This window comes from Daphnia pulicaria, chromosome 2, assembly GCF_021234035.1.
Source record: "Daphnia pulicaria isolate SC F1-1A chromosome 2, SC_F0-13Bv2, whole genome shotgun sequence".
NCBI lineage: Eukaryota > Metazoa > Arthropoda > Branchiopoda > Diplostraca > Daphniidae > Daphnia > Daphnia pulicaria.
Window position 1 is genome coordinate 767,444 of NC_060914.1, and position 16,875 is coordinate 784,318.

At 40.1% G+C, this 16,875-nt stretch overlaps 1 protein-coding gene and 3 long non-coding RNA genes across 13 annotated transcripts in view; 3 read left to right on the forward strand and 1 right to left on the reverse strand.

Moving 5' to 3' along the window:
• LOC124327050 (SET and MYND domain-containing protein 4-like) overlaps positions 1 to 10,493 on the forward strand; it is a 21,838-nt gene extending 11,345 nt beyond the window's left edge. Inside the window, exons 1-12 of one of the 5 annotated variants that reach the window (XM_046785887.1) lie at positions 2,631 to 2,798; positions 4,716 to 5,065; positions 5,496 to 5,855; positions 6,342 to 6,561; positions 7,108 to 7,256; positions 7,500 to 7,585; positions 7,655 to 7,838; positions 8,156 to 8,316; positions 8,665 to 8,705; positions 8,804 to 8,833; positions 8,903 to 9,191; positions 10,047 to 10,493. In XM_046785887.1, coding sequence (XP_046641843.1) covers positions 4,729 to 5,065; positions 5,496 to 5,855; positions 6,342 to 6,561; positions 7,108 to 7,256; positions 7,500 to 7,585; positions 7,655 to 7,838; positions 8,156 to 8,316; positions 8,665 to 8,705; positions 8,804 to 8,833; positions 8,903 to 9,191; positions 10,047 to 10,280 — 2,091 coding nt within the window. In that variant the 5' untranslated portion in view covers positions 2,631 to 2,798; positions 4,716 to 4,728 and the 3' untranslated portion in view covers positions 10,281 to 10,493. Of the gene's footprint in view, positions 1 to 2,630; positions 2,799 to 3,733; positions 3,841 to 4,715; positions 5,066 to 5,495; positions 5,856 to 6,341; positions 6,562 to 7,107; positions 7,257 to 7,499; positions 7,586 to 7,654; positions 7,839 to 8,155; positions 8,317 to 8,664; positions 8,706 to 8,803; positions 8,834 to 8,902; positions 9,192 to 10,046 lie in introns of those variants that run through there. The other 4 variants (XM_046785891.1, XM_046785889.1, XM_046785888.1 and 1 more) reach the window with 4 other exon arrangements.
• A 1,812-nt stretch (positions 10,494 to 12,305) lies between these two features.
• Positions 12,306 to 12,912, forward strand: LOC124327368. The gene is made up of 2 exons (XR_006916033.1): positions 12,306 to 12,780; positions 12,862 to 12,912. It is a non-coding gene; the product is annotated as an uncharacterized LOC124327368 (long non-coding RNA).
• A 306-nt stretch (positions 12,913 to 13,218) lies between these two features.
• Positions 13,219 to 13,774, forward strand: LOC124327423. The gene is made up of 2 exons (XR_006916134.1): positions 13,219 to 13,264; positions 13,326 to 13,774. It is a non-coding gene; the product is annotated as an uncharacterized LOC124327423 (long non-coding RNA).
• A 1,346-nt stretch (positions 13,775 to 15,120) lies between these two features.
• On the reverse strand, positions 15,121 to 16,618 carry LOC124327395. Of its 6 annotated transcripts, none has more exons than XR_006916088.1 (7): positions 16,494 to 16,618; positions 16,289 to 16,397; positions 16,116 to 16,211; positions 15,911 to 16,049; positions 15,714 to 15,851; positions 15,292 to 15,600; positions 15,121 to 15,231 (listed from the first exon to the last, which is right to left on the reverse strand). It is a non-coding gene; the product is annotated as an uncharacterized LOC124327395 (long non-coding RNA). The 6 variants fall into 6 exon arrangements; XR_006916089.1 differs by having other exon boundaries at positions 16,116 to 16,192; positions 16,494 to 16,617; XR_006916086.1 differs by having other exon boundaries at positions 15,915 to 16,049; positions 16,289 to 16,616.
• Between the last annotated feature and the right edge of the window lie 257 nt (positions 16,619 to 16,875).

The window sequence follows — 16,875 nt, forward strand, 5'->3', positions numbered from 1 at the left end:
ACACGTGCGGTACTACAAGGGCAAATTCTGAGAGTTTTGAAAATGAGATTTCATTTTTTCAACTGGCTCTTCTTTCATGTTCAAGTTGACATGTTTAGATGGGCCCTGCTTCACTGATTCGGCCGGAAAGATATCGCTGGCTCTGCTTCACCATTTTTTTTTTTTTTTCATTTCGCGACCTACAGTTAAAAGAATATGTCGAACAAATTATAACTCCTTAAATTTTATAGAAGGTTATATTGAATCTCGATGTATATTTGTTCACAATGGTTACGATTAAAAACCAAGTAGAAACAAAATAGAAAATATACAAATTGAATATAAATATATATATGTAGGCCTGTGCTATATAGGTTGGAACATGGCTTTCTGTAAGCTTTTATCGTGTTCCTCAATCTCCGTCAGATATAACAAGACTTGGGTTCCGGTTCCCGGACGATCGAAACTTGATCGGCGCACTACGTGAGGACATTCTCAAGAAGCTGTGCTGATGTCTTGGATGAATCTTGGATTAATTCTGCCTAGCGTTACGAGAAAGAAAGTAAGAAAAAAAAAATAATTAAACAAACAAGCAAGTACTAGGTGGACCGGAAAATAATTCGCTCATAAAAAAAAAAAAAAAAAAAAAAAGAATTCTAGCTTGGAGAGTTTGATATCAGAAAGTTATATGGGGTACGACGTTTTTTTCTTTTTCCATAGGATCAAGTTGATAGGCGTTCCCGTTGAAAGTAAGTCGCGGTTACGCCAGCATGTATATTCGAGAAATCCAAGAGCAATATTGCGGAAATACTTGCAATATCGTGAGCATATTTACTGTAATATAGAACAGCTGCCGCTGCAGACAGTGGGGAATAAAGATGTGTCGGATGTCAATAACGGACTTTGTGGTATCGCTTCCGTTCTTTGTGGCACCTTATTGAATATCCAATACCACGTATGGTTGTGCGTCCTGCATCGCGATGAATAGATTACATGTTTGGTTATCTATCGCTGTCATCATTTATTCTTCAGCCATTTGGAAAAGAGTAATATTTGATGTGAATGCGAAACACATAAAATAAGCCACAAAAAGGCGCTTTGTATGCATATGGAAAGTTGACTTTCATAAATAGAGTAAGTCAAGAGCGGTATAAATATCGTCAAGAGTGACATCATGTCACCACATAACGCCTATTTTGATAAATCTATGCGACAATGTCATCGGCGTACCCCAGGATGTGAAATTGAGTATGCCCAACATTAAAATGTTGTCTATTGCATGTTGTATATCCCTCGAGATCCTTCGTTGCAAATGGAGATATCCGGTTACTACTATACTCCAGAGTTTGTTGGCTCCGAGGGCTTGACTACCAAAGACGGTGACACACATGACGGGCGCGACAAAGGTGCATCAAGGTGTAACCTGGTTACTCGTATAAGCGCTTGATCTTTAGTTCAGTGCCCATTCTTTGGGGGGGGGAGTTTATCGCTATGGTGAGTGCTCGAACTTGAGTGGTCACTAGCGACTGATGTTTTCTTTACTGAATCATCGACGAATGGGCAAGTTGTTATTCTTTTTAATGAGTGCTATATTGCGCTTCTTTATAGTGTTTTATGCTGCTGCATTTTCTGCTTTTTCGTCCCTTATTGACCCCGTAATAATATTTGTCCTCTACGATCCTTATATTCTTCGCTCCGGACGGATAGGCTGACAGGGATAAACATAATTCCGTTTAGTAAATGTGACAGCGTATAGCGGAGCACTACACCGGTGCATCGAGTATCCGTTATTTAAAAAAAACACAAACATAGTGCTTATATGTCTATATTTAATATTTTGGATCGATGCCGAGTGTACACAAAAGAAAATGGTACACTCGCATGGAAATTCATACGAGTCGCGGGAATGCTGTCACATGTTGCGAATCGGGATAAAGTTCCCACCAATAGATGCTGCCTGGTGGCTATCAAATCCAAGAAATCTTTGCTTGATCCGACAACATCCGTTCCACTAAAAGGCTGTGCGAAAAGAAAAGAAAAAAAAAAGAATTGAATAGTCCTGAGTAATAAGAATAAAAATGAAAATTCAAAATAGCAAAAAGATTACACTCCGGACTATTGCCATGTATGTAAGACCAGTCCACTGTTGTATATTTGGCTTAGAATAGTTGATCTCTCTTAGAGCGCTGAACTTCCCGATTTCCGACAGTTGGACAGCATGTTACACAGTACGCGGAAAGAGTAGGAGGATTGTGTCCCACAAAAAAGTGGAACTCGTTATGTCTATTATGGAATATTCAAAAGCGGATGAAGGAACCCTCGAAAAATGAAAAACCCACCGCCAGCAGCCACTTAATGAAACTCATCTTGAAATAGAATATTAAGTGGCAGCGCGGGGAAACAAGAGCGAGCAGTGGGGATGAAAGTCTGGCGGACTTTTGGGGGGGGGGGGGGGGGGGGGGTAAGCAGCGCTGAAGCAGTCGAGAGATATATGGAGCGCCAGTCCTTATGGTTTACTTGCTGCGTATTTTTCCCAACAAGCGGGATTGGGAATGCGTTCACTCCGGACGAAAATAGATCAGTCTGCAAGGGTCTGCTGAAAAACAAAAAAACGGGATAAAATTGACGCTTTTCTTCGCTAGAGCTTCACGCTGTTCCAGTGCATCCGCTTCCTTAGTTCCCTCACGTTTTCTGACAAATCCAGTTCGGGACGCCGTTCAGTCAGATTCTTCGCTACTGAAATTCGGCTGCAACTGTGAAACTCCCGTGTTGACACTGTATTTTACGGGAAATTTTTTCAATTACAAACCGCCTTGAAAGTGAGTAATAACAACGGTTATTTAATAATTAGCAAGAAACAGACGGAGATATGCAGACTGATTGTTCATTTAAGAACTGACTGACTCTGTCCTTCCGAGTTCACAATTTTTGTATTTCACGCACCGTATGATGAGGGCTCAGAGGTTAGTGCTTAATACAGATTCCGGTTTCAACAGCAGAATAGCAAAACAAAATATGTTGACGTTTGAGTTGCGCATAGTCACTTCTGGGTCGAGTAGAGAAAGATTCCGTGTTGATTGCGATGCTAATTGCTAATTAAGAGATTTCTCGAGATTTCTGGCGCTTCATTCAAAACACCCAACTTTGCATATCCCTTTTCGTCGTTGTAAGCTACCGTTGAGTTTTATCATTTTATCTCCAAGTCACGCCTGCTTTAAAAAAAAATCGTGAGAATACTTTGAAATCACTTTGGAGGTGTAAATAAACGACGGCGTTGTTTGTTTTATTTTAACATGTTTTGTACTTGGTTGCTAGGTTGACTATAAGGTTCGATCTCACTCAAGTTGTACAACTAAAGAGGAAAAACTGTATGGATGTTTTGGTTGTGACCTTTGATAAGCTGTTTCACTGGTTTAGGTGTTATATAATATTATGTTTTACCTTTTATAAAGTTTTGTGGGTTCTATGTTTAATTTAAGGCGAGTATAGGACGGGGAAACATGTTATGTAAAAAGGAAACTGTTTTATGCGATGTCCTAGAAAAAAGTCACAACAGGTTTGGTTAATAAAGTGGAAATTCTAATTCTCTCGCTCTCGCTATTCGCCGAACCGCTAATTGATGTTTACTTGTTTAGAGCGGTTTGGATTGAGAGGCAAACTATCGATTTTTGAGATTGAAAATCGATTCATCAAGTGTGTATTGAATAAAGCAACTGTCGTCTGCTTTGCCATTATTTTTCTTGTCGTTTTTGCTGATTTAGTTTATTACTTTTTACGAAATGAAACGAAGTGTACGCATACATGGGAAACGAAAGATTTTTGAAAGAGATAAGAACGTTGACAGGAAAATTTTAGCTACAGGTAAGTGTTTGATTTGTTATAATTTGTTGCTAAAACGTTTTTACGTCACTCCTACCATACTCGTACTATCAGGTAATGAAAATCTTAGAATTTTATTCCCCCGTAAACTGTGTGACTCAATTTCCACTCTTGAGAAACCCATTGAAGACGAAACACCTATTTCATCTCATGGGTTTGACACAGTTTGAATCTTTATTTAATTAGTATATCATGGGGTAGAGATGATCCAACCATTTGTGTGTGCTGTTATGTGGTGGATTGTATTCAGAAGTTAATAGTTCATGTGAGGTTATAACTATGGGGAGCATAGTGTTACTTGAAAAGGATACGATTGGCATGGATCCATTTTGGTAACAACACAATTATCATCATTCCAACAAGAAAAAATACGATTTATAAAAAAAAGGCACCTCCTCGTATAATAAGCATCAATTACCGAAGAGCAAATCCAGTGGCTTTGCAAAGTCTTCTTCTTACTTTTTGCTGTGTATTATAAATAGCGAAAGCCAAAGAGGAAGGAATCCTTTTTGTCCATACCAGGACGAGGGTCTGAAGAAAGAGCTCACCGAAGACAAAAAAAGCTTAACTGTTTTCTGGGTATAAGCGGAGCTAGCTGTATATAAGAGTGAATTAGTAACGTTGCTATGCGTGAGCGAAGTAATCAGAAGCCCTTTTCTCAAAACTCGTTGTAGCTCTTATTACGGAGGAGCACCAGATACCGACGTCAACTCAATTGAGTGGATTCACTTACATTAAGAAGCTTCCGCGACATTCGACCTACATATAGACTGTTGCTCTCTGTGGAACGACTGTACATTTAGTTTCCCGTACAAGAATTAATAATAATAACAAACTATTTTATTGGTGTATGCTAGAAATAGATCACAGATGGAAGAAGACGACAACTTCGGCGAGAAGAATGGATTCTTCAAAACGTACCACCTTTCCGTGCTGAAGAAGCTTTGTAATGGTGACTTGGCGGGCCTGTCAGCCTGTCGTAACGACGAGGAGCGGTTAGTTTACGTCCACAGTCTGCCGTATGTTCACGAAGTGCCACATGAGATGTCATCAGCAATGGGCAATTCCCTCCCAAGTGGCAAATCGGCCACCGTGGCGCAAAAGAAGAGGACGGAAGGAAATGAATTTTTCAAGAAAAAAGACTATCCGAGTGCGGTACGGCTCTACTCGGAAGCCGTTTCGAAAGCGCCAACCAACATTACTAACGGTAGAAAACCAATTAACATCAGTGTTTAGGCTATTGATGCAACAGTTAAATATAACAAGCTGCTTAAGTAGCTGTATATTTTTTTTGCCTTTAAATCTATTCGCCAATGTACACTTTTAAAGTTCCCGCTTTCTTTTTTTGAAGCCAATCAGAACCAGCCAACTAGATAGTAGATACAGATCATTATTGATTATTGGATTGTCAGCTTGTCTGTCAGTGCTCCCCTATTATTAGTGAGAATTGCTCGTTATCGCGTCTGTTTACTTTTTGTATTTGACCGGGAAAGTTTAAAAAGCAAAACAAAGCAAATAGCAACTAATGAGCATGGCAGCTCCACCCACTTCTTTCGAGTAGAAATTTATTTTCATGCATATGTATCTTTATCTCAAACAAATAATGAAGTTAATCTGTTCAATTTGTCTTTGTACAGAGTCTGGAGAACCGCAACTCGCTATGGCGTTCGCCAATCGTTCGGCTGCTCTATTCCATCTGGCGGAATACGCGAGAGCACTAGTCGATATTGACCAAGCATTGTCCAGCGGATACCCCGCCGAGTTGCGTTACAAACTAGCCGAGAGACAAGCTAAATGTTTGATGGCTCTTGGCAAGCCAGCGGATCAAGTCATTGCGGCCTGCGAGTCGGCAATGAAAGACGTTAATGAATCACGCTTGGATCTTGCCAAACGGGATCTCTTCGTGCGAGATATTAAGCTATTAATGGAGGAATCTAAGTCGTCAAACAGAAAGATTCCCGAGAGTGCTTCCCCTTCACTGATACTACCAAAAAGAGGTACAGTATACCCAATTAACTCCGTCAGATAATAAGTGATGTGCACCCATTCAATCACGCACAGTCTAATTAATTTTATCAGTACGAATGAAAAAAAAACTTGACAGCTAAAATCTTCACTCAATTGTAGCTTTGAATTCAAAATTAAAGAAATGTTTTTCTATTTTTGTAATTTCGCAATCAAAGTTTTAATTTGAGAGAAAATCCAAATAAAATCTCCTTTCAAGTAGTATGTCGTAGTAGATGGTCAACAACCCAGTAAACCGTACGAGAAAAAAGGGGAAAGCATAAGGCTAGTAATCATTATATGACATAGAGGCCACGGAGTATAATGTAATCGGGGTTTATGCATAGAATATACCACAACAAAGGTTTCTCAAGGGTTTGCTAGCCAAACGAGAGACTTGTTGACTTGCCGTAGATTATAGCAATCATAATTTTTTTTTTGTTGATATGAAAACTTGAGTGCATTTAATTTCTCGACAGAAAATGGGAAAAAATGTCCGCCTGAGATCATTGGTGGCAGGAACATCGAGCATCCGTCCTTTTCCAAGAAGATCCTAGTGGAAGAAGATGCCGTTTCGGGCCGGTACGGTGTGGCTGCTTCTCCGATAAGGGTTGGTGACGTAATTGCCGTCGATGCTCCTTATGCGTCGGTCATGAATCCCGAAAAATTTTCAACGCACTGCCATCATTGCTACCAAATGTGAGTGCTTTCTTTCTTCTTTGTAATGGTTTATACTCATTCTTCACGCCCATCAATAATATGTTATGGCCTATAACACATCCCATCATCATTACCTCTCAGTTGACGACCACCAAGTCTCGACAACAGGCGTTTCGATATATCGACTGACAAAGACGGATAAGTCTTCAGGATAAGTAGTTCGTCATATCCTTCCGTCTTTTTCCGTCGGAAGAGATGGCGGCGCTCGGATCCGCCCATTGCATTTCAAGTCAGTTAGGAGTGATGGAGCACACACTGCACACAGTCCAACGATCCCTTTTCATATCGAGGGTTCACAAAAGGTTTCATGGGGGAAAAATGCACGCCCCCAAACATCGACGATGCCGGTGCAATCATCTTCCTCCTTTGAGAGGCTACCGCGCAAAGATCAATAAAAATTCAGTGACCTGATTCAATTTTTTGCTGATGGAGCGTGTATTAATCTAGTTATTGGCATCATCATTTTGCCATTCGACACGGAAATGTATGTAATGGCGCATTAAAATTTGTCGGATTTTTTTACAGACTGGAGCTTGGAGAAGTGCTGCCGTGTTCCCACTGCGATTTGGTTTCTTTTTGCTCTGTGAATTGCCGTAGTCGAGCAATGGAGAGTTATCATGCCATCGAGTGCCCCATTCTGAGTTGTCTCTACGCGGCTGGCATCAGCATCATATGTATCGTAAAACATACAAGAAACATTACTTCAGATAATTATATCCCAAGAGAAAAAAGAGGCAATTAATGGCAAAGTTTGCTCTAGATAAAAACAAGTACCAAATATTTCATAATAAATCGCCCTCTTTCTAATAATTGTCCGAAAATAATTGGCTCCTTTTCGCTCGCGGGATACGAGTGTACGCGTGTTTACAAACAGCAAACAAATCATTTAATGAGAAAACTTTTATTTTATTTTTCAGGTTATTTATCGTTGCGTATGATTGCGATTCACCCACCGAGTTTCTTCATGGACGTTCGACCCGTGATTGAACAACCCGAGTTGCAGGTAATTTTTTGAAAGAAATTCATTTGTCATAGCGGCGTGATCTTTCTACAATAATTTTCCCCAATTCAGAAGAAAGCCGCCCTAAGCGAAGACGTAAAGAAGTACATCAAAACGTACCATTTGGTCACCCACGACACGCTTCGCAACAAAGAGAGCTTCTTCCATGTGACACTCATGGCCGATTTCCTCTTGAAATGTTTAAAAGTGGCCGGATATTTTGGAACAAGAGATACGACAGATCTGAAATTTTCAGGTATTACATCGCACAGGCAGTGTAGCCGACATTTTACTTGATCAGCCAGAGCGCTTGAGTGTACGAGTGGAAGCTTGTGAACCACATAAGAAAGAAACTGATTCTGAGAGCTTTTCCTTGTTTGGACGCGTGCCTGTCGCTTTTGAAAAGAGGCAAATCAGCCAATTGGAGGGGAAGTAAACATGATCACCCTTCCGGAAGAATAAGGAGCTTGAGATCCGTTTCCTTTATTCAACCAAGCACACAGACTTTTTCTTTACTTCCGCCTTTCCTTCGCTAATGGCCACCTCCTTCGTTTTCCTGTTGGTCGTATATAGGAGCCCTTTCAGACCAGGAGAGATGGATCGGTTCGTTGTTGCTAAGACATCTTCAGCTGCTGCAATTTAACGCGCACGAAGTTTCCGAATTGCGGATGGATCGCCCCGGCTGCATGGAAGGCGCCAAGACCTTCTTTCTGGGAGCGGGTGTTTATTCGACGGTATACTTATTATTTGCGCACATACACAATCAACGCGAAAAGCACTGCACTTGGGTAATGGTTAACGCTGTTGGCCTTGTTAAATAAGCGGTTCAAGGTTGCACCTATTGTTCCGTCTTCCATCAAATCCGATGCTTGGCATTATGTGATTTCTTCTACACCGTGTTTCACGCACAATCGAGCGCTATACGTTCGAATTCTTATAAATTTAGATCCCTAAAATCCCGGTGCGGAATAGAATGAGCCAACGTGCTCCCTTCGATTGTCTGCAACTAATGAGATCCTGTTGAGCGGTAGTCGAAAGTTCAATTATTAACCCGCTGCTTTTTGTTGGTTTCGCGTATTTAGGTAGCGCTTTTAAACCATAGTTGCGAGCCTGGTGTAATCAGGTACTGAACACAACTTGTGCTTCATAATATTTTCCGTGTTTACGCTATAAGTTTTCGCTTTCTATCACTAATTGCCGTCCTTTCTTTCCACGAAACAGGCATTTCATCGGGGACGTCATGGTGGTTAGGTACAAGTCAACTTCGCTCTAAATGAAACACGTTGATAAAAATAGCTTAACCCATTGATTGTTATTCAGGGCTATCAAGAGTTTCCAGCCAGGGGAAATGGTGAACGAAAATTACGGGCCGATTTTCACTCAGAAGCGCCGAGTGGATCGCCAGCGGTCGCTCAAGGATCGCTACTGGTTCGATTGTCGTTGCAATCCTTGCACGGAAAATTGGCCGCTGATCGGCGAGATGACGGAGGAAGCTCTCCGTTTCCGCTGCGCCGATCGCCGTTGTCGCAAACCGCTGGTCGTCCAATCCGACACCATGACGCCGTTCATCATCTGCCCTTCGTGTAAGAAGAGCAACAACATTCTCAAGGTAAGCTCACCTATGCGTAAATTGCCTACGCGTAAGCACGTACGCATCCAGCGTAGTACTTCAAGCCCAAGCAGCTGGGCAACTTGAGTATCTAATGTGGCCTTGTCAATTGAAACTTGGAACCAACCGCACAGAAAAGGGCGGACCTTGAAAGCAAATAAGATTACAAAAAAAACAAAACAAGGGAAAGCAAATTGAATTTCAACGAAAGGGAGAGCCACAAGAACATATGCCGGGTGTGCTACTATGAACACAATTCAGGTTTTAGCGTCGTGTAATATCATAAATCCATATTGCCCAAGATTTCCTGTCATTAATGAGGGAAATTATCTAAGCATTCGTGGGCGTTCAAGTCGTTCGCCGACCATTTAAAAAAGCCGTTGGACAATAAACGTTGCCCGCCTGTCATGTGGCAGTGACGAATGATCACGAAGCTGGGAAACTTTTCGCGCGGTTTGCAAAAATAGGAAATAAGTCATTAACCCGTTTCAAGGCAAGTCATTTTGTTGGGGAAAGGAGAGGGATTTTATCTCCATATACATTGTAAATACGCAAGTACTTAGCAAGTACGTGAATAGATTGCTATTCCCCGCCGCCACTCGATCAACTGTCAAGATTCGTTATTGAGAAAGCGAGAACAAAAACAAAATGAAATAACGAGTGCCTGTGAGACATGCGTCACGATTGCAAAGGTTGAAGAGAAAGAAGCTAAATCCGAGGTCTTAGTAAAAACACAAGTGCCTTTTTTTTTAGTATGTCAGTGTAAGGATTTTCAAGTTGAAGGGATAGTGCAGCGAACTGTGTTGTTCTGTACCAAATTGATTGATTTTGTCAATAATTTCTTAATGATTGCAGAGTCTCCAAGCCTTGCAAGATACGGAGGAGTCGTTCAATCGTGGAAATGAACTCATCGACCAAGGGAACTTTGCCGGGGCGTTGGAATGCTGCCTTCAGACCATGTCAAAATTGGACGACATTCTCTGCCCGCCTTATCGCGATTACATCCAGTGCCAAGAAAGAGCTCGGCGATGTATCCTGACGCTTGGCAATGTCATCTACGCCCCTGATGTTGCAAATGTCCGTCGCTGATTTGACTCGTTTTAAAACTAAAGAAAATTCCCCAGGTAGGGATTCTAATAATAACTCCCTCTCCACCATGTTGAGGGTTTATAATTATGGATAATTTTTGAATTTTCATGTTATCTGACATAATTTCATTAACTCGAGTATGTTGGGCTTGGGAGCAATATTTTGTTGAATAACTTCTGACTTAAACTGAAAAATAAAGCATCATAAATTATATTTGTTATGCTTCATATTGTTTCACATATCTAAAAATGATTAACGGAAACCGTTCTAAAACAACAGCGATATGGGGTTAACCTGAAAAGAGGATGGAGTACTTATATAATTTCAAACAAGATTGTAGGGACAGCAAGAAAAAAGTCAAAATTAACGGGCATCTAAGTGTCTCAACCTATCGCTAGATGCCACTGACGAAAACTTGTTTTGATTTATCCTGAAAAGGAGCTGAGATCTGCTGGTAATAAGCACAACACATATAAAACATAAAACTAACGAATGAGCTTTGTTTTCAATGCAGTTCTCAAGATTTCAAGCTAGGTTTATTAAGTAAATTGCAGTAAAAGTACATTCAATTGGCTAGTTCTAGTTTGGGGAGTTTCCCAAGAACTTGATTTTTTATTAAGTGGTACCACCTAGATTTCTTAAGCTGGAGTCCCAAGTTCAATTCCTGGCGCAGGTTGTTATAGAAGTTGTAGACTACATCAGACATTGGTGTGTTGTGACATGTAGTAAGTAGGGAAAAATATTACAAATTTTAAGCTTGTGTTTGGATGTATTTGTTTTGGAAACTCTAGATCTTTCTGAAGGGTGTCATTGGTGTCTTATTTGATGGGAACTCCATTGTTAAAAGAACTATTGGTCTATCACCAAATTACTATCCTATATTCTATTTTAAAGCTTTAAGCTGGTTTAAGTGAACATTCAGGTTACAGTCTGAAGTCTGTCTAGTTCTTCTGATGTTGCTCATGGGACAAAGATTGTTCCAGTGTTAAAATTTTTGCAACTTTTGAGAACTTATTGAGCGAGAAAGGAGGTTTCTAACAAGGCTCAACTGTGTGCACAGCATGAAATGAATATGGATTCATCATGTGTTTGAAACTTAGATAAGGTTGCAATGGTGGAATATTTTTATAAAAGCCGACTGTCCTTCAAATGGTTCGAAATAGAAGATTTATTCATTCACCGAAGAAACGAGTCAAATGACTAAAATGTCAATTCCAAGGTATAAAGTGTCAAAGTAAGTTTTAACAAAAACTCACTAAAACTTTAAACCAAAACTTTTAAGCCATAACCATTTAGTATTCATTTTTACATTGATTGTGTAGACCCATTCAAATCCCCAGCAACGTAAACGGTAAACCTGCAGAAGGAAAGGTCAGTCTGCATGTCCTTCACACTCGAAGGTCACGGGGATCATAACTTAAAACGTGTCATGCAGTGGTGTAGAGGTTGGGTAAGAACGGGATGTGTTACGTATAACCATTTGGTATTCATTTTGATATTTGTTTTTGTAGACCCATCCCCGGCAACGTCTACCAGTCTACCTGCAGAAGGAAAGGTTAGTTTGCATGTCCTTGACGCTCGAAGGTCAGGGAGATCATTACATAAAAGGTAAAACTTGTCATATATGCAGTGGTCTAGAGGTTGGGTGAGAACGGGACGTGTTGTAATCATTATCAAGCAGGTAAAATAACCGCAAGGCTTAAGAGGTGAGGATGAGAAAAAATCGTATAAAAGGAGAGAGAAAAGGCGAAGGAAAGTCAGTCGAGTGAGCATCTCCGACACGGAAACAATCTGCCTAACAATCCCCACCATCTGCCTTCTTCACCGTATTGCCAATTCGCAACCATGGGTAAATAGTCTGTCTTTACATTGACTTTTGTATTAATTTTATTTATTTTTATATGTGTTTAATATGTCTGTTAATATTTAATAATAATGTTTAAATTTATTTACCGTTCTAGTCAACTAAGGTGTCGTATGCTGTTGGGTGTTGTATTGTATACGACTGGGTCGACCACTGGTGTACCGATGTCTCCTGGGTATGACGGATGCCAAACCGCAACGCCGCCGCCTTACTACACAACAACATACGCAACAACCGGTTCCTACACCACCAAGGCTCAAGAGTGTTACACCACAATTCATGATGCCCCGAGCTGCTACACCGAATCCCCGAATATAACTCTGCCCTGAGTTACATCACCAGAGAGCCGTATTACTATTACCGAGGTTCCCAAGTACTACATCACTGAGGCACCGGAAAGCGACACGTATATGTATGCTGCCTCTGCCTACTACACCGAGGCCTACAAGACCGAAGCGCTCAAGTACTACACTACAACCTACGCTGCCCCGAGCTACTACACCTATGTCCCGAAGTATTGCTGTGCGTTTTAAAAGAGAAGAGTTTTCTAAAAAGAAAAAGAAATCGTGCACGAACTGCAGTGCCTTATCTGTTACCAACTGCATTCCTCATCGTGTAACCGATTCGCAATTATGGGTAAATATTCTTATTTTTACATGGAGTTTTGTATCAATTCTAGTTTTTTTTTTGTTAATTATAAATATATTTTTTGTTTAGATAACTATGGCGTCGTGCTCCTGTTGGGTTTTGTATCGTTGATGCCTTGATGGTCGACCACTGGTGTACCGATGTCTCCTTGGTATGGCGCAGACCAAATCGCAACGACCAGTTCCTCACCGAGGTCTTCCAGTACTACACCACTAAAGCACCGGAGTTTTATACCATAACTTACGCTGCCCCGAGCCACTACACTGACGCCCTGAAGTATTACTCTGTCCCGAGTTACTACACCATATAGGCGACGGAGTACTACATGACTACGCATGCTGCCTGGAGTTACTACACCACCCAGGCGGCAGTACTACATGACGACGTATGCTGCTGGAGTTACTACACCACCAAGGCGATGGAGCACTACATGATTACGTATGCTGCCCATCCTACTACACCGAGGTCCTAAGTATTACTCTGTTGTCATCTACTTACTGCACGTATTTTCCTAAGTACTATTCTGTTTTTAGTTGCTACACCGAGGCTCCCGCTTATTACTCCACCAAAACGGACGAGTACTACACAAAAGTGGCAAAGTACTTCTCTACCCCGATCTACACAACGCAGTCCTGACATGCTACGCAGAAGCTGCTCTTTCGTGCAACGTTGAAGTGAAACACTACACAGATGCTCCAGTCTACTACACCACGACCTACGCTACACCTAGCTACAACACCGCAGCCCTCAGTACACCAAGGAAGCCGCGTATTAATCAATCACGTACGCTGCCTGGTATACTATATCGAGGAATTTAAGTATTACTCTGCTCCAAACTACTATCATCTGAGGTTCATATGTATTACACCATCAATGCTCCCGTCTGTCACCTACTTATGTTGCTCCTACCTATACATCGAAGTTCTGAAGTACATTACTGAATGTGTTGAAATATTGCTGAAATACAAGATTGATCGATAAATCACGTGTGTCTCTATTTTCTCCTTAAGTACCTTTCCTCCTGCTGATAATTTCGTGATGTGAGAAAATATTTCTGAGTGCCATGTAAACTCTAAACAATTGCTCTTGCTAAACAACAATAAAAATTCTAACTTACCATGTTTACATTTTAATAATATTCCTTTTAAATATTTTTCTAACATTAATATTCAACAATATTTTTATTGAAAATGTAAAGTCCAACCTTCCATTATTTCCGCTCACCCATTTTTCTGCTAAGTCCAGACTTGTTTTTGGAAAAAAATTCAAAAAAATTCCCCTTACACGAAGTTTTTAAATAATTATCGCGAAAAATTTCATCAGAAAATTTCATCCGTTTCAAAATTTATTATTTAATATTCACATACATTTATTTTTCCTGTGGCCCCCAGGGGGGGAGGCCTGTCGCTTTCTCTACCGCGATAATAACATGATGCAAGTTATATGCACGTTATTATTTGTTTGGCGCAGAAAGCTTCTTTAATCTAGCAGTTCTCGACTGTGTCAAACCTGATATTGATCAGGTTGCCTCAGTCGTATACTGCATGATTGAATGAAAACTCAAAAGAAGACAGATCAAACACTTTCAAGTCAGCAACACAAAATATCACTGGCGGAGCAATTTCATATGGCATGGATTAAAACACAAACGACAACTTAAAAATTTGAAGTCAGAAACCCAGATGGAACAGCTCGGCTACAACAGCACAGCAATTTCAGGTCCAACACAGCAACTACTGGATCACACTGCAACCTCATGCTGCATACAACGGTTCAATCTGTCTTCGTCACACCTTTCACCATTTGGCTGCAACAAGGTAACAGGTACAGCTTTAAAGAAGCGTTTGTAATACCCATTTAAGAAAAGAAAATTATTTCTGAGAAACACAACTGTTTACAAACTTATTATAACAAAAAGAGAACAAAGAGTAACAGAAAACTACACAGCCCAACAAAATAACTTGGATATGTGATTCAAAATTTCTATAGTAACAGAACAAATTGGTCAATTCTCTAGTCATGTTAACTACATCTGTAGTACTTTTGCTAGACATTTGATCAAAATAATTACTTTTTACTGCTGCATGGGATGAGACGTAGGGGAGACCGGGGCTGTGTGGGACATGGGGCTACATGGGACATCGCAGTTTTGAGCATGTTCCCGTAATTTTTTTTAAATAATTTTTTTACCCAACATGCATGCAAATACAACAAGCATGGTAAATACTCAAATATAGTAAAAAAAATTATTTAAAAAAAATTACGGGAACATGCTCAAAACTGCGATGTCCCATGTAGCCCCATGTCCCACACAGCCCCGGTCTCCCCTACGCCTAAGAGCAGGCAGCGAGACACGAGGCACGCAATTTCGGCAATGTACAGGCAATTCCAAGTTTGAGTTGAATGATTTGGCAAATTGGTTTCTACGTGATAAATAACCTGTAAATTTTCACATAAATATTTTACAATCAATAACAATAGGAAATTAACAATAACTACCTTTTAATTTTCATCGTGAGAAACGTCACAACCAGCAACCATTTCTGCTGTGTCTTGGAACAAAATGGCCAAAATGCGTCCCTGAAGACACTGGCGCTACCTGGTGGACATTCCAGCCAACTTTTGACAGACACCTATTGACAGCCATTAGATTCCTGTTCAAATGACTCAACGGCGCAACGGCTGGATTGCTTGCTTCCAGACAGAACGCAGCAGCTCAGCTTGAATTGGACGTGTCTTTCGGCTTTCACTGGCTGGCACGAAATGAATCAAATGTGCATCAACACCAGATTACTCCAGCAGCTTTCCCTATGACACAAATACAATACAATACAAATACAAATTCAGACTTTTAACTTGTTCAACATAAAAATCTATAATATTAAGAGAATATTGGGGGTCAACGCAAAAAATTAAATTACAATTTTCTGAAAAAAAGAATCATTTTCCTGCCTTTGGCTGTAAGGCAACAGCACCAGTTATCTGTGTTAGAGAACGTACAGTGAGTTGAGTTCCACTAGGCAACTAACTTTGGCATCAAACAGTTAGTCATGTTGAATCTAAAAATATGTCAATAAATATTCCAACATTCATCCAATAAACTAAAGTTAATGGTTACCTACTGCCTGTGTTCAACATTCAGAAAAATACAACACATGTTGGTATGTGCCCTGCATTTGTTCACATTCTTCTCTTAAGCTGCTGCAATAAACCTGTAGATTACCCTTGGCCTAGATGATATATTTTTCGTAGCTTCCCTATGACAGAAAATACAATCTATGACATCAGATAACAGCAGTTTAAAACTGGAAGAAGAATAATACTTGTATGCCAATGCATTATTTAAAAGAATGTTCAGAAAAACAAACATGCCCACACTGGGGTAGTGACGAGTAGTGACCTACCAAGATCAATAGAAACTGGTGATAATAATAGACAAATATTTACTAAATCTGAGTTTAAAAAAAATAGTTACAAAGTTATTATTTGTGTTTACCTGCATGAACTGGATAATGAATTCAGCAGAACGACGATTTTTAATAAAAGAGTTGGTGGTAGCGATTGGTAGGCTACTTGTATGCTACTCTTTCCTTTCCCGTTCCTTGCTACATGTTAGATTGAGGAATTTGAAAGATGATCCAGCACAGATACGGAATAAATCACATCACAAACAAGTTGCACAAAAATAAACTTGAATTTACCGATGAATTAGTCGGTAGATTTCGTAGAAAAAATTAAGAAACATTTTGACAAACAGCCCAATCAGCCATAACATGAAAAACGACGAGACACCATCTATTGGAGGTATGGCGACCGTAACTCCAAAGACAGAAGAACTCTACCGACAATAGAACCCAAATATTTTTATTTTTAAAAAATAGTTTTTAAAAATTTCGTTGTATGCGACAGTAGAACTCCAAAGACATAAGAACTCCTTTTTTAAATATTATTAAAAATACCCAACAATAGAACTCCAGTGCCCGACGACAGTAGAACTCCACTACGCGACATGAATAGAACTCCAATAATTTTTTTAATTATTTTCATGTTCTATTGTCGGGTACTTTTTCTGATGACGCAAGT